This window comes from Abramis brama (assembly GCF_963993115.1).
Source record: "Abramis brama genome assembly, chromosome: 3".
Classification (NCBI taxonomy): domain Eukaryota; kingdom Metazoa; phylum Chordata; class Actinopteri; order Cypriniformes; family Leuciscidae; genus Abramis; species Abramis brama.
The window spans coordinates 51,897,089-51,922,269 of record NC_139965.1 but is presented as its reverse complement, the minus strand read 5'-3'; the positions used below and the strand labels follow the sequence as shown (position 1 = coordinate 51,922,269).

Genomic DNA, 25,181 nt, shown 5'->3' with positions numbered 1-25,181 from the left:
CATGGATGTACACAAATCTTTCCCGACTGACGCCCACAATGACTTGTTTTGACATTTAAAATCGTCTCATTTTAATTTTTTTTCACAAATGTGACAATTTTTTATCCTTAAAATGCTAGTATTAATCCCTTAGAAAATGTTATTTAAATAAGCTTAAAAATGTTCAGTGCTGTATATTTTCCAAGTATACTTTATGTAGTAAGTATACTTAAATGTAGCCTACTAGTAGTATTCTATTATACTAATAATACGACTAAATTGACCCACTTTTTACTTTACAAAAATATACATGTAAGTAGAGTTGTCAAAAAGTACCAACTTCGGTACCAAGTCGGTACGAAAATTAAAAAAATGTGACGCTTTGAGCGCTGTTGAGCGGAATCGTAAACACCTCTGATTGCCCATTGTACTCACACGCTCATCGAATATGTCTGTGATTGGCTACAATGATCAGCGCTTCAAATACATCTTGTAAATATACATCAATGACGCTCTTCACTGAGCTCTTACACAGATACAGACGGGAGCATTTGAAAGTAGGACCGGTCCGCTGACAGTCGGTACTTTTTGACGACTCTACATGTAAGTGTACTATTTCAATAATCATTGGTACTAAATTGGGCCACGTTTTAGTTTACAAAAGTATACTTTTATGTGTACTATATATCAATATATACTTCAATAGTAAGTACTATTTCAATACAAATTGGCACTAAACTGGCCCACTTGCTAGTTTTGTTACTTAGTTAGTTACTACTTGTTACTACGGATGAGATGTTAAACCGAGGTCCTGACTCTCTGTGGTCATTAAAAATCCCAGCATGTCCTTCGAAAGAGTAGGAGTTTAACCCCGGCATTCTGGCCAAATTTGCCCGTTGGCCTCTGTCCATCATGGCCTCCTAATCATGGCTTCATCACTCTGTCTCCTCTCCACCAATAAGCTGGTGTGTGCTGGGCGTTCTGGCGCAATATGGCTGCCGTCGCATCGTCCAGGTGGATGCTGCACATTGGCATAATAAATGTAATGAATTATTATTATTATTATTATTATTATTAGTTTACAAATGTATACTTTTAAGTGTAACAGTAGTAAACTTTGAGTACTAGTTTACACTATTTTGCAACATTAAGTTTTTTTCTTTTGTATTGCAACTACACTGTACACTATACTACAACTGGTCTTATAGGTATACTGTTATATACTTCTAGCCCACTTTTTAGTTTATTAAAGTGAACTTTGAAGTACACTCTTTGAAGTACACTACCTTTTATAGTGCAAGTGTACCTGTAAGTTTTCTTTAAGCGATCTTAAAGTGCAAGAAATGTCAACTAAATGTATGAAGTTAAGAATAGGTTTCTACTTTTGAATGTCCTTTAAACTTCATAGTAAAATGGGATAAAACACTAATATAATAATAATTCCTCAGTTTTCTATATTAATCTAAGTAACCAAGGACCGGATTCACAAAAATCTTCTTAAGAAAGAAGCTAAGAAAATTTTAAAAATAAATTCTAAGAAGCTCGTAAGAATGTTCCTAAATGCAATTCTTGAAAAATTCTTCATTAAGAACATCCTTTTTTAAAAATTTTTTTAACAGGCTTTGGTGTTATTTGATTGAAAGGTGGGTATTGCTGAAGACTCGCTTAAGGAAGCTCACTAGGTTTTGGTACAGAGATTGTATGTCAGTTGCAGAGATGTCTGTCAGTAGCTGGCTTAACTTTATCCTTATTTAACTGTTTGCTGTAATGAGACACGCCTGTGTAACACACACCAGATGAGCTTAATCTGTGCGTGTGTGAGAGTAAGATCAGTTTCAGCCCTTTGTTACGGGGCACCAACAGCCAGATCGGGTTCCGCTGAGTTCAACCCATCATTTCATTTAAGAGAGAGCGAGAAGAAAGCATTGAAAGATGGATGGAGTGAGCAACTGTATACCTGTGATGTTAATTGTTTTCCAATGGTTAATTAATGTCAACAATCTCCTGGAAGATTCAGATGTTTTACACCTGCAGCTTTCACACATGGCTCTCATTTACACCTGCTTGAGAGAGAGAGAGAGAGAGAGAGAGAGAGAGAGAGAGAGAGAGAGAGAGAGAGAGAGAGACCGATAGAAAGACGGGCAACAGAACGTGGCCTTGTCTTGTTGATTGTTTTGTTGATGTTAGTGGTGTGAGTGATTGAGAGAGTTTAATTGAGCTGCAGCATCTGCTCACACTAGAGACCACGAGTCTCTCTCGTTCTCGTCTCATGAAAGTGGAGCTCGTCTCTCAGATCTCATAGCACCTCAATGGAGTCTCCACGGAGTTTCCATAGCGATGGGTTTTGTTTCAATTCAATTAGCCTAGATCTTTTAAACAAGGATCAGATCACCTTAACGAGATTAACGCCCACTCTTTCCCCTCACACACACATAGGAAAGACAAATCACACTTAGAAATTGCTTGTAAATTTCACAAATAATTACAAGAAACAGCAAGTAACACATTGCATTAAATGTGAAATGTTCAAGTAGAAAGACTGAAATAGTGTGTGTATATATATATATATATATATATATATATATATATTTTTTTTTTTTATTTTTTTATTTTATTTATTATTTTGTGTAAATTGTAAAATAAACGTATTTTATTTATCCTGGTATCATACAAACATGACTGAGATCTCATGAGCCTTGAAGGAGAAATAACATGTTCATAAGGACACAATCAGACCAGGCTGTTGGTTGGCCCGTGTCTCCTCAAGCGCTCTTAATACTAAAGAGATTATATTTGCATGGCAAATCAACCTGAGAAGACTGACTGTCTTTGGCAGGTGGTGTGTGTGTGTGTGTGTGTGAGTGTGTGTGTGTTTGGGCAGTTAGACTCAGATCATGTGAGATCATGTAAACCTCAAATGATCTTATTCATTTGAAACGGCATGGAAAAATGACTTCCCTGCCCAATTTCTCCTTACAGCGTTGGGTTTAATTACCAACATTTTAATTCTGGGATGTTGAGATTTTGGCATGTTGCCATGTGGTTGCTAGGGTCTCTTGTAAAAAAAGAAGTCGTCTGCTTAATTCTATTAAATTTGCATGTCAAATCTTAAATAAATAATAATAAAAAAATGTACTTGCAGATAATATAATATTAATAACATAAAAGGCCACTTAAGTGTAATTAAGTACTTTGTACTGTTTTAATAATTATTGGTCAACCTTTTAAAAAGTACTTATTTTGATGTGTTTACTAACATTCTAAAGCACATGTAAAGTACTTGATTTATAATTTTAACTATAGTGCGTTAATCAATATTGTATTTTCAGTTTATCTATTTTACTAAATTGCATTATTACAAATGTGTAATAACAAATATATTTAAATACATGACATACACGTTTCAATAGAAATGACATTAAAGTATGTTTTAGTTTAGCATAAATACTTGCCAGTACATTCTGCAGTACTCTTTAACCATATTTCAAATAAAATAGAAGTAATTATGAAATTAGTTAATTCATTATAATATATTAATTAATTTTTAATTATAAAAAGTGCATCTTTATTTCAACTTGGAAATGTTACTTAAAGGTCCTTGATCTTTGATTTCAAGATGAGTTCAGAAAGTCAACCAGTTCACAGCTATACTTTTATCTTTCCTCGCACATTAAACAGGGATAGGAGAAGTTGTTTTAACATAGTATAAATTATGCAGCTTTAATGCATCTTTCGAAATGTCATATTTGATGCAAATGTTTTGAAATGCATGGCAGAAGTGTTGACTCTGAAAAACGAGTAATTTGAGCTATTTGCTTCAACTTGGAAATGTTAGTCAATCACTGACCAGTTCTTCTCAGAAACGCTAAACGCATTCACCTCGAAAGACACATAAAGGTTACCTCATGATTTTGTTTAAAATGTCAACTGAGACTGAGCGGTTTTATGGTGTTGAACAGTCTCTGTTTAACCAAACTCTACTAAGTGACGCTTTGCTCTCTGAACTTTAGCCTTCACTGTTTAGCATAAAGCGGAAATACAGTAGAATGGCTCCGTCTGGTTGTTAACATGTCTCGTAGAATAATATTACCCTGCTAGGAAACACACATCTGTAACAATCTGGTGCACAGTGATGTGTTCAGGCCACAGGTTTAATGAGCTGCCAACATCAGCAGGAACAAGGCAGGAATGGTCTCGATTAGGTTGCTGGATGGAGGTTGAGAATGGCGCTGTGGGTACGTTTTAATTGGGCTGTTCAGAAAAGTTGAGAAAATCTTTCTTATTGCAGTTCCTCAAAGCTTTTAAAGGAATAGTTCACCTAAAAATGTAAATTGTTACTCTCACGCCGCTACAAACCTGTATGACTTTCATTTGTGGAACACATAAGGAGGACATTTTGAGCTGTTATTTTTAATTCAATAAAAGCAAAGGTGATTTATATTGTCTTGGAGGGCTGCATGAATTAGGGGTAAAAATCTTATTGTGATTTTCTGATAAAAAAAAAAAATGTTATTGTGACTTTTAAAATGTGACTTACAAACAAACAAAAATTAGCTGTGCTTGTTTTTGGGGCCAAAATTTAGATTTTTTTATATCAAATTGGCTATATAAAAAAAAGGAATAATAATAATAATAATAATGAGTGCTGTGAAATAGATTCATCGCGATTAATCACATCTAACATAACGTCATATACTGTGTGTGTGTGTGTATGAAGACTTTAGACGCAACCTCAGTCAAAAATGAGATAACGACATTGAACGAATGCTCTCCGCACATAGTATACGTACATCAAATACTTTCACTTCAAACCTGCCACATCCCAGCCTCAGCCCATTCAGAAATACCGGTTCGTTGGCAGTAACCTCTAAATGCCACTTCCACTTATGAGGTTCCACTTATGATCACACATGGACTTAGCTGGATTTTCCATCTAAGAATATATATACATACACAAACTTTTATGTCCGATGTGATTAATCACTAGTAAATCGATTTTACAACACTAATAATAATATATAAACAATATTAAATATAAACAAAATAAGAAATATTACTATTCAATTTTCCACTGTAAAATATATATATTTTTAAGAAAAATATATATAATCATAATATAATATATTAATCATTTTTATTTTACATTACAACCACAAGATTTCAATACTATTATTTATCTTAATTTCTTCATTTTCAAACTTTAAACCATTGAACTTTTATTTTGAGAGAATAAAGCTTATAACTTCTCTTTGTGTTGATAAGCGCTTCTTATTACAAGTTTGGGAAGATGGATGATGCATGTTGCGTTCACAAATTCATGTTATAGCGACCCAAATTCAGAGCATCCTAAATCGCCTAAGCCATATTGCGATTTCAGTTTTATTTTGATTAGTCATGCAGCCCTACTGTCAAGGTAAAAAAAAAAAATTTACTAAATAAATGACAATACACTACTTTTATGGTGGCGCTTCATGGTTTCAATCAACATCCGCTATTTTGTTCACCTGTTCAAAATGTTCGGCGAGAGCAAAGGATGCTGGGATCTTTTCTGCTGTTTCCGTTTCTTCTGGTCCACCAAAATCAGTTCGATCATTATTCCATAGATGTGTTACTTGGCACAAGGACAAAGTTTTGCATAATTTATGCATGACTGTCATCAGTTTTTGAAAAACGGCCCTGGCCATTTCAAATTTTAGCATAAACACGCGCACACACACACATCTCTCTAGAGATCCGACTGAGAGAAAAGTTGTTTATAAGTTTATGAGCATTTCTGCATGTCTTATTATGCATCTGCCGTGCGTGAGCTCGAACAGGATAGAGGGTTTATACGCTGTTGCCCGTCTCTCTTCTCACTCTGAAGGCGTGAGATTTACAATCTTCCCATAGATGAAAAGATGAAAATATTACTCAATAAAAAGCCCCTGTGAAAAGGGAGCCGCATTCAGCCATGGATCGCTTTGAATTTGAATGGAGGAGAAGTTATTCAGGCAGAGGGCTGCATTCCCAACAGACCATCAAAGGACAGACGGAGAGAGCGAGAGAGAGAGAGAGGACAGATAAGAGAGAAAGAAATCGAATAAGAGATATGGTGCTTTTCTGTTAGTGTGTGTTTGTTTGTGGATATATGCAGGTAAAATAACTCCTTCTGAAGTACGCCTCTCCTCCTTGTACTGTTAATCTATCGCCTTTTCCGAGTCCTGCATCGTTCAAGACCAACTTTCAATTTCCATGACTTCCGGAATTTTTCACAGCACCATAACTCTGATTGGCTGTAATTTGACACGGACCAATCACAGATCTTCTCATATTGTATACCATGTCTAGACTGGAAGCAAATGGCATACAATGATGCAACAAATCCAGAGCAGTCCCATTGTAATCCATGTAGTTGGCTTGTAAGTCGACGTCTTTGTTGATTTAAAATGGGAGCGATCAGTGTCCTTTTTTTTTATTAAAAGTACTTTCTCTTATTCCAATTTAATATGCTGTCAACTAGTGGCTTTATCTCACAATTGTGACTTTTTTTCTCAGAATTGTGAGATATAAACTTGCAATTGCGAGGTAAAAAGTCAGAATTGTGAGAGTTGCAATTACCTTTTTTTTTTATTATTTATTATTCCATGACGGAAACGAGCTTCCGTATTTCTCAGTTTAATACGTGCTGCCTGGATTTAAATGTGAAACACATGATTTCTTTACTAAACAGAAATGTAAATGTTGCTGGTTAGTTTTGAGACTATTTACTAAAAATGTTTCATTTTCATTATTAATTTGATGCATTTGCAATTAGAAAGCATCTCATTGGCTCTTGAATATACAGAACAATAGACAATGCGTTCCTTCATTATGAATTTCACTCCCTCTCCATTCTCTCTCTCTCGCTGTGATTAATGGCTGTACTTTCTTCAGTCGTTGTCCACAGAATATTTTTCCCTTTAGATGGAATCACAATGGTTGAAAACCGTTGCACGGCAGCGCAGGGAAAAGCTAACTTCATGATCTCATCAGTTGGTGATTCAAAGAATTGACTGTATTGTTGCCTCATAATTCTGCGATTTTACAAACAGCCGGGAATTATTTGTATTGCCTGTTTGTTCGTGTTAAAACCCCAAACCAAATGCACAACACTCACTAATCATTTTATATATAAACAAAGATAATATATTACTTAATAATGAGTTAATAGTCATGTGATTCAACAAGTAAAGTCATAACAATGAATAATTAAAGCAGACAATTAAGTTAAAATGCACGGCTTAGACCCATTGTGGTAATTAACACATTCAATTACATTATTAGTGAATACTGTATGTTGTTAGGAATGAATACATGATGACACATTTAATTAATAGCAATTCATATAGTACTTAATCTATTAATGAGATAGACTCTTTATTAGTCACTGATGCAGCAATCATTAATGAATTGTTTAGTTCTTCATGAGTCATACATTAACCCATAATTACCTGTGCATTAGTCTGTGCGTTATTATTAGTGCACCCAAATTGTAAAGTGTTAATTTGCATATTGATAAAACAATAAATACAGAAATAAATCTAAGCCCACGTTAAATCTAATATTTGCCAAATGTACATTCTTGATATTTTGCTGGTCTTATTGCACACGATTCATTGCATGTTACAGTATAAAAAGATTATGTCTCGGTAATCTTTCATCAAAATATAATCACTTGCTCTACCTCTGAAACAAATTTCCTTTCTGCGGACGTAGAGAAAGGTTAACCAGTGGCCAAATATCAATTTAAGCACTATTTTAGGCTACTGTTGTAAGTGCAATGCAGTGTTTCTGATAACTTGCCGTGACATAATGGCAGTCTGGCATGAAATTTGTGAAATCAAGTCCCACCCTTCATTTTCTTCTTGTTAATCATCCTGTTTAAGTGTGAAATGCATCATGATCTGGAAATAAAAATGAGTTTCAAATGCCGTTTCATGTCGACTTCAGTAAACAAACAAGCGCCTATTAATAGTTATGCTTAGTTAATTGCGTTAGTTAAATTAGTTCATTCCAGTTGCTTTTTTGGTCCGCATGAGGAAACAATCTTATAATTCGTACAGAATGATCTTTTTGAAAATCTAAAATAGCAGAAGGTTTTCTGTGATGTGTAGGTTTAGGGATAGGGTTAGTGTAAGTGGAGAGAATATAGTATAAAAACCATTATGTCTATGGAATATCCCCGTAAACATGGAAACCCAATCTGTGTGTGTGTCCTGGTAAACCCTGTTATGGGGACAAAAATGTCCCCACAAAGATGGCAATATGCAAAATCCTGGCCCTTGTGTGGACAATTTTTGATCCCCATGAGGAAACAAGCTTATAAATCATACAGAATGATCTTTTTTGAAAATGTAAAAATGCAGAACATTTTCTGTGATGGGTAGGTTTGGGGGGTTGAATATACAGTTTGCACAGTATAAAAATCATTATGTCCATGTAAAGTCCCCACAAAACATGGAAACCCAACATGTGTGTGTGTGTGTGTGTGTGTCTGTCTGAGTGTTGGTGTGAATAAAATAACTGAGGTTTTAATGGTCTCCACAAGAAAGGTAATTCCGACAAATGTAGATTCCTGTAATAACATTATTAAAAACAATCCAACTTCCAATTAGCGTAAATGCTGTGCACACGCGCACACACGCACGCACACACACACGCACGCACACACACACACACGCGAGCACGCACGCACGCACACACACACACACACACACACACACACACACACACAGAAAGACAATCAAGCAAAATAATCTGTTGTTGATACTCTAGCGATATGTTATAACAAAGACGAAATATGAGGCACTCACACTCTGCAAATTTAGTTTTGATTCCTTTACAGGAGAAATTAGTTTTTTCTGCCTCTTACTTTGTGCATCCTACATTCGACCATACTCATACATTCATCTTTTCCTTTCTTTCTTTCTTTCTTTCTTTCTTTCTTTCTTTCTTTCTTTCTTTCTTTCTTTCTTTCTTTCTTTCTAGAAATTTTGTATCATTAGAAATTCTGGTAACACTTTAGAATTCCATCCATTCCTTTTCCATCATTAATGAATAACTACACAGGAACAAATGTAACGCATTATTAACACTCTAGTAACTACCATTTACTAACAAGAAACTCTGATTAATTAATTAGTAAGTGATAGCACTTAGTCGAATGTTCACTATTAGCTAATCAATAACTACTTTTTTTTATACCTCCCAGAGGACTACTAAGAACAACTATTTACAGGTTCATAATTAACATGAATAATGCATAATGTATAATTAATTCTAAAGTGAAGGTCATGGTAACCCACTAGTAATGACTCAAGTATTACCAAATCCTTCTGGAGGAATAACTAATTATTTGTATCAGTATTCTAAAGTGAAAAGCATGATAACTCCCTAGTAATTACTGAAAATATTGTTGTGGACATTAATTCATTAATGACAGAACAGTATTCTAAAGTGTTACTGAAATTCTTGATTTTCTTGATCAATCAAGATTTTGTATTTCTACACTTTTATTTACTTCCACTTCAACTTAACTGAACTCAACTTTTGTGCTGTGTCTGATTTGTTCGGTGTTGTAAATTATGTTGTGCATGGTGCTAATTGTTGATGGTACTTGATATGTACAGCACCTACATTTTGTTTTTGTTTTTAATGGTGCTAAATAAATAATGTTGAGCTGCTGAGTTGAATTGAGTTGAGTTTAAGATTTAATAATAATAACTAAACAATAATAGCACTGTCCGGACAACGCTAACTCACTCGTACGAATTTGTGCAATTTGTCTAAATCCCAGTGATGGGTAGGTTTAGCCGCGGTGTCAGGTGTAGGTCATTCATACAAATTGGGAAACTCGCAAAATATGTACGGTTTAGCGAAAATCTTACGAATTCGTACGAGTGAGGTCGCCTCATAAAATTCATACGAATTGCCGTGAGATCGGGTTGGTCCAGAACACCATTTAAATAGCAATACACTATAATTTGATTTGAATGAATCTTCTCTAATGAATCTGCCTCAGTTGAAGTCAAAAAGAAAAGTGATTCATACACACACGCTCTGCACACACAATGGATTTTGTTGTTGTTTGATCTCTGTGCACATATTCGGACAAAAGACGCGTGCTGAGGGACCGAAAGACAAATCCATGCAGAGTTTTACAGTTCTACACACACACACACTGTTGATCTGGGCACAGTTAATCTAGCTGCATTCCTCCCGCTGAGGGCACAATATGGTCCTCCACGTGGGACGTCTGATTGGCCACTGAGTCCTTCAATCACTGCCAGCATCCAATGGTGTGAGCTCTGATCATGTGATGCGGGATCAGCTGCTGTTCATTCTTCAACACACCTCTCTTCCTCCATCTGTTCATCTCGTCTCGGTGGCTGCATCCCAGAGCTCATTCTGTTGTTTGGTGCTTGTATGAATCATAGGGTGGAGAGTTTATTGCTCAATCTGTCCATCAGGACAAGGTGATATTGCTTTGGCCCCCCCGAGGACAAATCCGGTCATAGAAAGATGTGTGTCGGGACGAAGGACACCAAATGTCCACCACTGCGAGGTTTAAATGTCAGGGTCAGCGGGTTACACAATGGGATGTAACCCCTGATGACTGTCCAAATGAACCAATTCACTAAAATGAATCCGAATTTCCATTGTCATTTGAGAGAGAACATTTAGGAAAGTATGTTTATTGCATCTGTTTACTTGAAGCTGTGTGCACAACATCCAATATTAACCCTAAAAAGCCTACTGTATGACACTGTCTACACTGGACTCGGCAAAGCAACGATGTTCTTCGTGTCAGAAGTAGTGCGAGTGCTTGAAGTACGTCAGAAATAGAACTTTTTTTGGATTTTTAAGGTTCAATAAAATGCTATATTTATACTGCATGTCTTTTTCTGACTGCTATTTCATATGTCAGGCTTTACAGGGTTAAAACGTGACGCGATGTTTGGTCTTTGGAAAAGTATCTTGTTTCTGGAAAAGCGGTGGCTTTATGAAAATAGCTGAACTACTGTCAGACTACAAAACATTTTCTGAAGTAGTTGTTTATGCATTCTATGGCTGGACTATTCAACTGCGAATGGGCCAGATAACCAAAACAATCATGCAGGGGTGCATTTTTTTCTGGGCAATTATTCGATTTGAGCACTTTTTATTGCAAGTAACATGCTAACATGAAAAATAAAAATAAACACCCTTTATACTGTGATTAGGATTATTAAAGTTTGGCAAGGTCCAGAAAAGGTCTGGCTGGAGAGCACAAACATGATGTCATGCCAAATAACAAACAGGGTTTTAAAACTTGACTGTAATATAAAAACATAATGATCATAGATGGAAGCTGCAAATTTGCCTTCAAAAACAGACCAGTTTGAAGCCATTTCCAAAGGCAGAATGTTACACAAACATTGGATTCAGCCCTGATGCCTTAACATCCCTGTAGACTGCCTGAGAAGTATGGCAGTTTTTTCACGTTTCGGACACAGCCTGCAAGGGAACCGCATCCATAACCAGACAAATTAACATCACTGATTGTTCAGAACACACACACACACACACACACACACACACACACACACACACACGCTTGTACACACGCACAGGCTGAATGACTTTGGCCGCACCAATTAGCCACTGCACTGATATTTTAAGAATGTGTAATTATGGAATGGGACCCAGTTGACAGTGGACATTTTGGACACTCAAGACAAAAATTAACACACACACACACATGCACTGGCAGTCGTGGACATTTTGGACACTCAAGACAAATATTAACACACACACGCACATGCACTTGCACACAAACACACATTCCACAGACTTCAAATGGTTTTATATACAGCTACTTAAAGGGTTAGTTCACCCAGAAATGAAAATTCTGTCAGTAATTACTCACCTTCATGTTGTTCCAACACCTTAAGACTCACGATCATTTGATGGGAAAGTGTGAAAGGTACGCCATTCATTTTGCGGCATTGGTAAGGCACTTTTACGTTTTCTCGTTGGTTTCTCACGATTCGGACATCCAGGAAATGCACACTTTAGAACAATTTTAAACATTACACCGAGACCCATCTGTGTCATTGGTTAATAAAGTGAGATGAAAAACATGAAAAACGAGTATACTGTATTTATGCGGATAAAACTGGGCATACTTTATATAAATCCATTCCAATTCATATAATCCAACTTTATATAAAGAGCTTCTGTATAAAGCACTGCTGTTTCATTCAGGAAATACAAATTTAGTTCATCTAGAGATCCAAAACTAATGAAAACTTGCCATTACTCAAGAATACAAAGTGGACACACACACACACACACACACACACACACACACACACACACACACACACACACACACACACACACACACACACACACACACACACACACACACACACACACCAGATTTGCATTGTGTTCCCTCACTTTGCATGATTTTCCATTGTGGATAAAAAGTCAAAACAATTCCTCTAGACACACACTGCCATTCAAATCAGGGTTCACACACATTCACTTTAATACATTGCTTGTGTTAGTCATATCAAGAAAGAGGGGCTTAATACTTTGTGGACAAATTTGTACCTAGAAGTGAGATAAATCTGACAAAAACTCATCATTTGTAAAAAATGGAATGAAAATAAATTATAGCATTTACAAAATGTAATAGTAAAAATGCAGAAAATGTCTGTAAGGGTTAGGTTATAGTATTTATAGTGTTGAACTTCAATCCAGAATGGCAGCACAGCGGAAAAGCTTTGTTTGAGCTGCGTCTTCTACTGTACAGGAGTGAATTTGCATTTGCTTCAGTCTGAGGATTATTAATTTCACTTTTGGTGTGAAAAGGCCTTTAGCCTATATTTGCCAAAAAATTTAACTTTTTTGTTGTTGTTGTTTTACCAAAAAAAAACCTGCAGCGCAAAAGTATACTAACAAATTATTTTCCATAAAAAGTAACTAAGTAATGCAATTTTTTACTTTTTTGTAAACTTTTTAGTTAACTTTTTATTTTTCACTTTTTCTGCAGATGTTTTTGCACATGCACAACACAATTCAGACCAAACCAAAAGTGTTTGGTTACCAACGATATTCAATATTATTATATTTTGCGTGCGTGTGTGCGTGTGTTGAGTAAGCAAGTCATAAGGATTAGTAAATGATGACAACTTTCATTTTTGTGTGAACAATCCCTTTAATGCTTAGGCTTACTGGTGTTCAAATCACTATATAACCAGCCTGCTTGAGGAGTAGCCTATCAATAGTGTGCTGCCTTTGAAACACTGTAAGGATTGAGAGGTATTCAGGTTATTCATTGGGGTGGAAGCATTACATTCAACTCCCATCAGATAACGTTTGTGTCGCAGGATTGTGTTTCTCAGTGTGTGTTTGTGTGAGTGAAGATCATCCTAATGAAAGCTCTTGTCGCTCCACACGGCTCACTATAAGAGGAAACCAACACACACCCTGATCGTTATCATGATATGGACTCTGTCCTACATACACACAAACACACACATAGATGGTCAGATAACACACATTTAAAGATGTGTGGGTGAGAAAAAACTTCTCTTTGTGCCATTTATTGGAATTTGATAATTTCCCAACCACACTACGAGAGCTCTGAGAGTGGTTGCATTTACAGTAGGCTTTAACAAGCAGCTTACAGTCTGCTTCTGTTCAAGAACCGCTTACTTTTCTGACATGACATGCTACTTTTTCACAGACAACAAAGCATAAAGTGACCAAAAACGTGTTACAGTATATACTAACATTTCGAATTAATTTTTATTTTTAGATTTTCAGTTTTCATTTAGTTTGTTCAGTAATTTTGTTGTAGTGCTTTTAAAGTATTAGTTAAGATAAAATATTGAAGTTCCAGTGGGGGTGTTGTGGGGATGGGGGACACTGGTTGAAATCGTCCCGAGAATCGTCAGTACCTTTCTCCTCAACTTTTTTGTTGAAAATGGTAAAAAAACAACAACATGAATACAAAGCAAATTGTCATGTGTGCTTAATACAGTGATGTTATTAACTAAAACTAAAACTGTTAAAAATAATTTTTGGTCATTGAAATGAAGCTAAAATAAAACATTAATATTTGATGTTAAATATTTTTTTTTATTTTGTGTGTGATGTTCTTGTCACGGAATGGTAAACGGTGAAGCGAGGATTCAGGTGCAGAGAAATAAGGATCTTTATTTATTAAGTAATAAAAATAAACAAAACAAAACTACAAACAAAAACTCCCCGCGGGGGAAAACAAGACAGGCATTTGGCAAAACTGGAAACACGAGGGAACATAGACAACGAACAAGCACAGAACTGCAAACACAGGGAGACTAAACAGGAAGCAAACAAAAGAGGGTAACGAGAAAGGCAGGTGGGGAAAATGAATCAATAATCAGGTAACAAGATGGGAGGGGCTAGACAATTGACAGGAGAGCACATGGCACAAGGAAAAACATGACAAGCCATGTGCTCACAACAAACCAGACTATACCCAACGCATGACAGACCGGGAATGCTAGAGCTCTGTCACCAACCCAAGATGTAGCCCAAACAGAAGTGACAGAAACTCTGACAGTTCTAATATTTTATTTTATTTCAGCTTATTCGCTCAAATATGTTTCATATATATAATTAAACAATATAAAACAATTCATTAAAGCTATTAATTAAAGCTAAACAGAAATATTTAAAATATATGGTAGCTTGAACTGAGTCAGTTTATTATCTTGAGTGAACTAAACAAGAATACTCTAATCATGTTGTTTGTTGGCCTTTTTTAAATTCTCAAGTATTTGTCTAAAGCTTATCCAAATGTTGTCCCAACTTTCCAAATTAAGTTAACGTTGAACAATGTTGTGCCAGTTCCCAGCATGCATTGCAGCTTGAATAAAATCATACATTTACTGGCTAAATTCATGCTGCAGCTGTTGTTGTCACTGTTATTTTGCTGTCATATGGTTCAGAGTTCATATTTTTACTGAATTAACATTTGTTGATCACCACCATGTTTGAGATTTGTGTTGCGTTGAGGTATATGTGCATCTCACTGCAACTTTTGTACGCAGTTTATTTGCCTAGCAAGGGAAAATGTTTGCCTCTTGTTTTAAGAGGCAAATACTGTTCGCATCATGTAGATAGCTTTGAAAGTCAAACAGAATGAAAGAAGAGGAAAGAACAAGGACCCCTTGCATTGCTAAATGCTAAACAATCTTTAGTTGCCTTGACAATCATTTTTAAGTTCAAACATATTTAAGTTGACTTTAATTGGAGTAAATTAGTTGACTTAACTTAAGTTGAATGTGATAGATTGCCTTATTTTTATTAAGTTAGGTCAACTTTTTTTTTCTTTACAGTGAATTAGTAGTTTAGTTGTGAGTGTGTGTTTAGCGCCTAATGGAGCTGTAGCGCGTGCCAAGAGGTCGTATTCACAGCAGTCGGTTCTCTCTCCAGAGTTTGTTTGCGTTTGTGAGTGTTAGAGCATATGTTAACACTGGCGAGTGTGTGACCTTAAAATGTTTCCTGTGGTAATTTTAATTTGAAAAAGATCCAAAACTAGTTTGAGCTAATGAGCGTATTTCTGGCCTGATACCTTCGCCAGATTTGCGTTGATCCTCAAAGGAAGGAAATTCCATTTAGTTAAACGTGGAGATTTTGTTTTGGAGAAAGAGAGAGAGAGAGAGTGAGAACGACTTAGTTTGGTAAAATTGCATGAAAGGTGTAACAGCACGTGATAATTTCTGAAAAATCTCACCCTCATTTATAGATGTAGAGAAACACATTTCAGATCCCATAGCCACAGCTGACTATGTGCTGCCACTTGTTTGTGTGTGCATGAGTGTTTAAAACGTGTCATGTTTTTCACATACTCTATGTGACTTCACAACTCCCTCTGTCACATATGCACATGATAATGGTGTGCGTGTGTGTCTTTATTCAGACCTGTTTCTTTCTGGAAGTTCATGACAGATGTGGTTGAGTCGGTGAGCAACAAGCCAAATGCACTCGCTGACGACAGGGAATCATGGTTCAAAAAAGCCCAGCGATTGCGCTGACTCTGGGGATTCAGCCCTCGCCTGCTCGCCTGCTCCCCTGCTCCCCTGCTTCTCCCAGGATGCCCTTCTCTGCTCTGATTGGCTGATTCCTCACATTCTGCACACATTACTGAGAAGATGCACACACACAGCGACTTTTTTACACACACACATAAAACAACCAGACAAGTTTATTCAGCGTCATGGGTGAAAGTGAAATCACACATTCTAAAGGAACAGTTTGTTCCAAATTTTTTTAATTCTCATGTTGTTCCAAACACATATGACTTGAAAACAGTGAACACAACATTTTGAATGAGGCATGCTACTGTTTCCCTGACAACAAAAGCATGAGTAAACCATAAACGTGACAGTGTTATGAGGGTGAGTAAATGACTACTCACTTTTTATTTTTGTGGTAAACTCTTTCTGAAATGGAGGTTGTGATCGTCTTTTATTCGCTATTGTGATGTATATCAGAGTGAAACGGCTTCTAGAACAAGAACAAAAATAGGGCGGTAGCCTACTTGATTTTGCTAATGAGAAATTGATTGGATGGTTGTGGTTTGCTATTGGTGGATCCCATGTGAGTGACGGGTTGCTCCGCCCTCACGCAAGTATACACATCATCAGAGAAGAGAAGAGATGTCGCCACAAGATAATGCACAGATAACAGATTTTAAAAAATCAAATAATGCACAGATAATTCATTTATAATAAATACTGCAATATTCCATCCATTTTGATTTTTAATGGTGACTTTAAACCAGTGTTATTGTAGTGTTATATACTTTTATATTATTTATTATTACATCGAATTTCAGCTTTCATTTTAATTTTTAATTTAAGGTTTAGTCATTTTTTATTTGAAAAATTCTGAAGTGGTTTTGTTAAAATATTATTTATTAAAAAAAACCCTTCATCTATTATTTATTTAATAATAAAAATAAAAAAACTATGTGGAGGTAATATAGTGCAACAAGTCATGCAGAACAAAGATTTGTACAATTACATGTATTCAAAATATATTTTACTTGATAGTTACAGTAAATTACATTAAATTTAAAACTTTTTGTTAAACTTTTATTGTTAACTATAACTCTAACTCTATGTTGTTAAATCTATAACTATTACAATTATTTTTTTGGTAATTTAAATAAAGCTGAAATAAAATATGTAGGCCTATATTATATATTAAAAATAAATGTATAATATTATATAAATGGGTATACACTACCCAGGCAAAAAAAAAAAAAAAAAAAAAAAAAATCGCTTGAAGAAGACACATAATGATTAAATCAGCACATTTATTTACATCAAGAGGTGCATCAATTTTTGGTCAAGATCTTGTATTGTCAATGCAAGAGTCCAGCACTCTGTAAAGTCTCCTCCAGCACATCCCAATCACTTTCACTGAATTTAAGGTCTGGACTCAATTCATGTGTGAAAATGATTCTTCATGCTCCCTCCAAACCATTCTTTCACAATTTGAGCCTGATGAATCTTGACATTGCCATCCTGGAATATGGCCATACTCGTGTCTTCATACACGGTTGTTAAAGAAATGAAAAGCTACACACTCCATCAGATAGGCTTAGAAGAACTGTTACCAAACATATAACATGCTAGAAACATAATAATCACTGAAATAATGATCCAGTATAGATTCTTAAGCATTTGCCTATTTAAGCAACCTTTGTTTTTCTTCCTTTTTTTTTTTAGCTGGGCAGTGTGTATTGGCAAGTAAGCTGAGCAGTCTTTCTGTGGGTCATATCTGTCATGGTAGTGTGTTGTCCAGTAGAAACTCTGTGCTCCAGTGTTTGGTTTTGCCCAGAAGTGCTTTGGAGATTTCAGGCCTGAAGAATCTGTAAACATCAGCACCTATTCATATCCAGTGCAGCGAGCCGAGCGCTCCGGCATTCCACAGGATCCTTTATCGGCCAGATCTCAAGAGCCACAAAAACAACGGGATTCCACAGGAAGGAAAGGAGCGAGTAAGAAAGGGAGAGTGAGGTGTTGAAAAGCTTGTTTGTTACCAGGGGTTTATCTAACGTCATGTGGCTCGCAATCCACCTTCTCATGGCTTTGAATCTGTAAAAGGCTTGATGTTTGTGCTTTATATGAGTTATGCCTGTTATGATCATTATGGTGTTATTTCCTAATTAACACTAAAGCAATGCTGCAAAGCATCATGGGACTCCAAGTATCAGTTCCCACATAGACATGTGGAGTTATTTATTGTTTTACTGCCTGCAGGAGAATATTTTTGCAGGAGTTTTTTCTTTTTTCTTTTTTTTTCTTTCTTTTGATGAGTGAAAATTTCCTTGTCAGGTGACCTTTGACCTGGACATTCCATCACTGTCATCAGCCATCCGGAGAAATTGCTCCCTCTTCTTCAGGGAAAAAAAGTCAAACACTGTGTTGTTGCAGATCAGATCACACTAACACATTTAACACATTAACATACTATGTGCTGGTATCAGGGTATCAAACAATACTACTGTGGTACTATGATGTAACACTGAATTATTACCATGTTCTTTATGGCACTTTATTGCTTTAATGATTAACATAATGTACTGTATTGGTGTTTGTCCAAAAACAAACAATGGCAGTACCATGATATATTATGGTACATTTACTTAGCAGCTACTTGATGGTGGTTTAATTTCAGATGTTTAAGCCTTGATGTGCGCACCATAATAAATAACTGATAACCTGTAATGTTAAAGTGATAAATCAGCTGATGCTTGGCTAATTTGAATCAGTTGTTAATGGTAACTAAAGCCAAAACAAAAAATATTACAAATTGTTAAATAAAACCAAAAATATATATTAGATGGAAAACTTACAAATGATTATGATTGTACGATTGGCTTTGGCCTGTGAAGTGTTATTTGTCCCTTGTGCCAGTTGCAAAATCTGCTGACAGCCTTTAATTTTTTTATAAAATATTTCTGTTGTCAATTTTGAGGGCAATGCTTAAATGAATTTGCATGAATATTATGTAAACAAAGTTTTCAGTGTATCTGTTCTATTGAAAAATCCATGCCGGTTGACCACTAAAAAAAGTGTTGTCTTCTTTTTGTGTTCATAGGTGGTTTGACAGTTGTTGAACAAAAAGAACCACTCTGAATCTTGAGTGAACTACATAGTCACCTAACCAATCTGCTGGAAGGGGAGGAGCCACACACAAACCGGCCAATCCAGAATGAGGGGTGGGGCCATGGGGGTTTTACAAGTGCTGTTATTGGCCAGTCTGCTGGAGCCTGCAACTCTAGGTGAGTCTTGTACTTCCACTGAAATATTAATAACTGATGTAGTCAATTTCCTTTTTTTTAATGCATTTTTCTTTAAGATATAAACCAAGTTTAGAGATTTGTGCTTCATTAAATAATATAAAATATTTTTCTCATATTTGGATCGTTCAATCAAACTTGAAGGGTCATTAAAAAAAATCCCTTCCGGACATCACTTTTGGCCATTACTGTATATATATAGTTCACTAGGTTTTTGGAATGGAGAAAAATTTGATTCAGCAAAACCAGTGTACCTCTTCCTTGAACAGAAAATGACCATAATGGGCGATTAGAGGTGCTGCCATCATTTTAGAGGATATTTGGCCACAGAAGGTCTTACAGAGAGTAACGTAATTATAGATTGGGGAAAAATAAAAGAGCACAGCAGAAGTAGGATTCAGGCAGTGGGAGAAAATTAGACATAAAGATGTCTAATAGCATGAGGTCGGTAATTATTTATTTACCATTTCTTTGTAAGTAACCATGCATTTCTGCTCGTCTAATTAGAAAAGCTAATGTTCTGCATTGTTCTGTTTTCCACTCAATACACAACAGTCTAAGTACACAAACAACAGAAAAGCACACAAATTCCCCAATATGCTTTGACAAATAGACTTGCACAGGCCTAAAGCCTCAGAGCTTTTAAAAGCACACACTTATCCACTGATTTTATAGTCTCTGACTCTGAATTGCTATAAAGAAAAAAGGAAACAGCACTCATGCATTAAAAGCAGCCATTCCTCTGAATATACTGAATCTTTCTGCTGTAATTAAATTACCTGAAGGATTGTTTTTGTCCTTCATAGAGGAAAGAATAAATCACTATTCAAGCTGAGATATTGTTGTCTACAAAATTTATATTTTCATGTGAAATTTTAAGGACACTGTGTGCTACGTGACTGATAGTTTCTCTTTAGAAGTTTTTAAAAAAGGAGGTTGCCTGATCACAAAGGATAACATATCATGTGAAAATTTTCGTACTCTCTGATGTATTAACATTTAGATTACACATTGTGTCTCCATTGATAATATTCTAAATTGTGGATGGTGCATGTCGGTTAAAAATGACTGCATTTTTTTATTTTTATTTTCAACAAAATGAATGTGCTATATTTTAGTTTGCTAATGTTTTTTATTGAATATGTTGTATATATTTTGTAATATATTTTTAGGGGATTTTTTATACTAAATTATATTTACGCTGTATTTATAATCCATTCATTCACTTTTTGAGCATAGACCTGAAAATTAAATTTCCAACTTAAACTGTTGTCAATCTTGAATGCTTTAGAGCACAGACTTTTCATAGACGACACTTGGAAAAAAGTTAAAAAAGTAACATAATTTTACGTGTATTGTAATGAAAAATGCATTACAGAAAACTATTTTAAATTTTTATATGAAATATATATTTTCAAAATCACGTTTTACTATAAAACTTCAAGAAAATCAAAGCCATAAATCTAAACTAGTTGTGATCCAAATTTGAGCTTGATATCTCAAAAATGAGCTTTCAGTAAGATTTTGTTTGGCCGCAGTACCAAACGCTTCCACTATATAAAATTCGTCTCCCATTCATTTCCAATGTGGTCATTTTTTACCGCGAGAAGCACAGGTGTGACTATTTTTCACAGGAACATTTAACCTTTTCTAATCATGTCCATGATTTTTGTGTGTTCACATAGCAAGTGCCAAAAACCTTTGCGAAGTTTCGTACCATTCCAATTAAGTAAACATCTCAAAAAAACCCCACAAAATTAAAATAGCCCCTTTTTATTGTCTTACCACGTGTTCCTGGTTTTATTTAAAAGAAAAAATGCCTTTTGTAATGTCATCCATCCAAAAAAGCTCAAATGTCTGTATACTGATAATCAAACTCGCTAAATCCCAGTGTTCACGGTTCATAATAAAAATTGTGTATGGATAATACCAATCAAAATGGGAATAATTACTGAATAATTATTAGATTTCTGAAGGATCATGTGACACTGAACACTGGAGTAATGATGCTGAAAATTCAGCTTTGCATCACAGGAATAAATTACATTTGAACATATATTCACATAGAAAACAGTTATTTTAAATTGCAATAATATTTCATAATTTTACTGTTTTTACTGTATTTTTAATTGAAAATCTTTTTTTCAGTGCAGTCCATCATGTTGCTGAAAAGAGACTTAAACATAAAACATCCTAAGTATTCCTAACTTCTGACCTGTAGTGTACATGTAAACATTAGCATCTAAATGAATTTAATTGTTGCATTGAAATGAAAGCAACAATATATAACATATGGTTTTATGGACAGTTTATGCAGAAATTTGTTCTGATCGTGTGTCATGAGGTTTACTTCTGAGACAGCTTTGGCTTCAAGTCCATTCACAGATGCATACTTTGAAAAACCCTCACATGCACAGTTGGGATTTTCAACGTACTCTGAATTTGGAATTTAGTATCCGTAATCTACCTTACGATATAGGACACATAGGACCAGATTTACCAACAGCTTGCGCAAACCCTCTTTTGCCGTTAAAAAAAAAAAACTACTGTCAGAATTCACAAAAGACATTAAAATTAGCACTGAAAAGGTGTGGAAACAGTTATTATTGTGGCTGACATTATTGCATATGCATTTGAAGGAGTTTCACTTTCAGACGCAAAATTTATGGGAGGAGAGTATTTAAAAGAATCGTGCAAGGTGATTTACTGAGGTTTGCGCAAGTCAATCTACTGGTATTTGCGCCATTATTTACCGCCAATAAAAGCATGTTTTACACAAGACGCTAATTTGCGCGCATTAACTTTCCACTCCCATCAGGGCTTATTTGGAATTGTATTCTCATTCTAAGTTGCCCTGTTTAGTAAATATGGCCTATAGTATGTACATGGTGACTGTACCTGTTTCTACAGATGGTATATTTGATACTGAGTTGACTTCAAGAAAACCTCCACTGAAGTAAAATTTCAGCAGAGAAACTAGCAAATTAATCATAATTATTCTTCCTCACGTATCGCAGCTCAGCATACATTAGATGAGTCTCTAGCCTGTGACAGTCCTCCCACATGTGGATCTTAATCATAATTTATATGTATTTAACAACAGATTAAAGTCAAGTTTGAGTTTACAAGAAAATAAAGACGTCACTTAATATCAAAGGCTAATCCCAGACAACCTAACATCTCTCTCAGTCTTTCACCTACTAACCTAAGCGGATCGCAAATCCTGTTTCACTGCAAAAAAAAAGAAGAAAAAAAAAAAAGATTTTCTTTATCCGTTTTTTGTCTTGTTTTCCTATACAATCAAGATACATTTACTTGAGAAGCAAATTACATGACAAAGTTTTGTTTTCTGATTTTTTTTTTTTCTTTTTCTCAGAATTAAGTGACTTTATGCTTTAAACACATCTGTACGAGCTAGGCTGCTTTACGTAAAAACTATAAATAACGTAAAAATAACAAAATGAAATGCCCATAATATTAAACTAGTTTGCAAAGAAACTGTTTACAAAGAATTCTTTTATGTTTTATGTTTATACTATTTGTCAGCACACATTTCCTTGTGTTTTGTCATTTTCATTGATAATTATGTTATTGATATTTTAGCAAACTAGGTCAAAATTTTAATATTTTTGAAAGAAGTCTCTCATGCTCCAAATCAGCATATTAGAATGATTTCTAAAGGATCATGTGACCTGAAGACTGGAGTAAAGATGCTGAAAATTCAGCTTTGCATCACAGGAATAAATTATATTTGAAAATATAATAATATTTTACAATATTACTGTGTAATACTTTTTACTGTATTTTTGATCAAATAAATTTAACCTTGGTGAGCATAAGAGTGAGCATCTTTCAAAAATATATACAAAAAATATTAATGTTTTGATATTGTGTAACAAGTTTTGGTAATAAAATAACCCTTTTAACAGTACTTACTTTTATAACAGTAAAAATCAAGTACTTTTGTGCTTCTACTCGAATAAAATTAAAATAGAATATAAAAAATGTAATCACTGGGCCAGACACATAAGAGGGTCTGTATGTTTTAAACTCATCAAATATCTCTACACACATTTAGAGTGTATTACATCTGGATGGAGGATATAATATGGATGATTTTGTTTTTAACTTCCAAACATTTCACACAGTGGAAATCAAGAGATCAAATGGTACTTCTTTTAGTTTTGTGTTTACGGCATTTTCACAGTAGATCAGTGTCAGTACTAAACACACAACTTTCACTGCAATAGCAGCATTCATACTGAAAAGGTTTAAAGTGGTGCAAACACAGGACAGGATGACATGTTTAACTGGCAAAAACATCCATCTGACGCATATATACACTGACCGACAATTAAAAACAGTATGTGTAAGTCAGGTGGACTGTTGAGGACTCAAGAAGACAAAAGGATCAAAATGCCCTTCCTTATTATGTCTGTGTGTATCTGTATGTTTGACACATACCTACACTCCCTCTCACATGCACATTGAATAAATAACCTGAGCTTCTTCATCTACGCCATGATGCAACCCTGAGAAAACTCTGTGCCGTCTGAAGCAGTGTGTTTTTGTGTGTCTGCGGTTTCCTCGTCTTTACTCCAGTTGCATTCTGATGTTCCGCCATACCAGAAAAACCTCCGTTGTGTGTCTTCGACTTTATAGCATTGGTAATTTTCACTACACAACTCTCAGGAATACTTGACTGATTGTGTAATTGACTGCTGTTTCAGGCAACTGATTTACCGTACTGTATAAGTTTCACGTCATTTGTTTATTTTCTAGTAGGCATGTAATAAGCAAGTTAATGTACAATGAGTAAAATAATCCTTTACTTATTGCATTATAGTGTACCTTAAAGATTGTTATGCACTAAGGTTCAAAATATTGGGGGCAATGATACATTAAATTGATCAAAAGATTTCTGTTTCAAATAAACATAGTTCTTTTGAGCTTTCTGTTCATCAAAGAATCCTAAGAAAATCCCGGTTTCCATAAAAATATGAAGCAGTACGACTGTTTTCAACATTGATAGTAATAATAAATGTTTCTTGAGCAGCAAATCAGCAATATCACTAGAAAAAAAAGAAGAAGAAAAAAAAAGAAAAAAGAAATAACTTGTTAAATGTAATTTTGTAATGATTTAAGGCAGTTCTCCTTATATAAAACCGTTTTGACAGAAAGGGCTCTTTAAATTTGAGTCAAGAACCCTTGTAGAAGTGTAGAAGGTTTTGGACCCCATTAACTTTCATTATATGAGCAAAAACATTCTCCCTCATATGTAGTGCAGTGGTTTACTACATGCACATTAGCAGTGGTCTCCAGACGAAAGATCCATCTCGCACGAATATACCAAGAGAAATGATCAAGAATAGTTTTGTGTCAGTCAGGATATTTTTGACGTTCTTAATTTCTTTTTGTTCAGGGACAGTTGCTAATAGCATTCGGGCATGAGCTCGCTAAAAGTGTCTAATTAATTTCACTGAAGCTTTCTCCCACTTCTTCTGTTAATTAGTGCATTTTAAAGTTATTTTGACTGCAGGGATTTGTGGCTATAATAGCATTCGCTTAATAAGATTAACTGTTAGAAACAGAGTCTAACTGGCCGGGTACTTAAACCGAGAACATTCTGTTCATCTGTAACTCGCAGGAGACTCGTTCGGCATGTAACCTGGAGACTCGCTCGCCAGCTTGTACGCGCATGTGGGGAATATTGAGGATGTCAAGAGCTCATTTAGCCACGTTTTCTTGTAAACTGCACGAGCAGCAGTTTCAGCATTAGAAAAGCCTCAGGAAAAAGGGAAACTTCTTGCTTTTGATCAGTTTGCTTGCT

General features: G+C 35.2%; 1 protein-coding gene across 13 annotated transcripts in view; it reads left to right on the top strand.

Annotated features, from left to right (window-relative positions):
* LOC311078545 (adhesion G protein-coupled receptor L3) overlaps positions 1-25,181 on the top strand; it is a 311,310-nt gene that overhangs the window by 66,484 nt on the left and 219,645 nt on the right. For all 13 annotated transcript variants that reach the window (XM_084107416.1, XM_084107415.1, XM_084107412.1 and 10 more), the window contains one exon: positions 19,150-19,333. In XM_084107416.1, coding sequence (XP_083963542.1) covers positions 19,264-19,333 — 70 coding nt within the window. In that variant the 5' untranslated portion in view covers positions 19,150-19,263. The remainder of the gene's footprint in view (positions 1-19,149; positions 19,334-25,181) is intronic.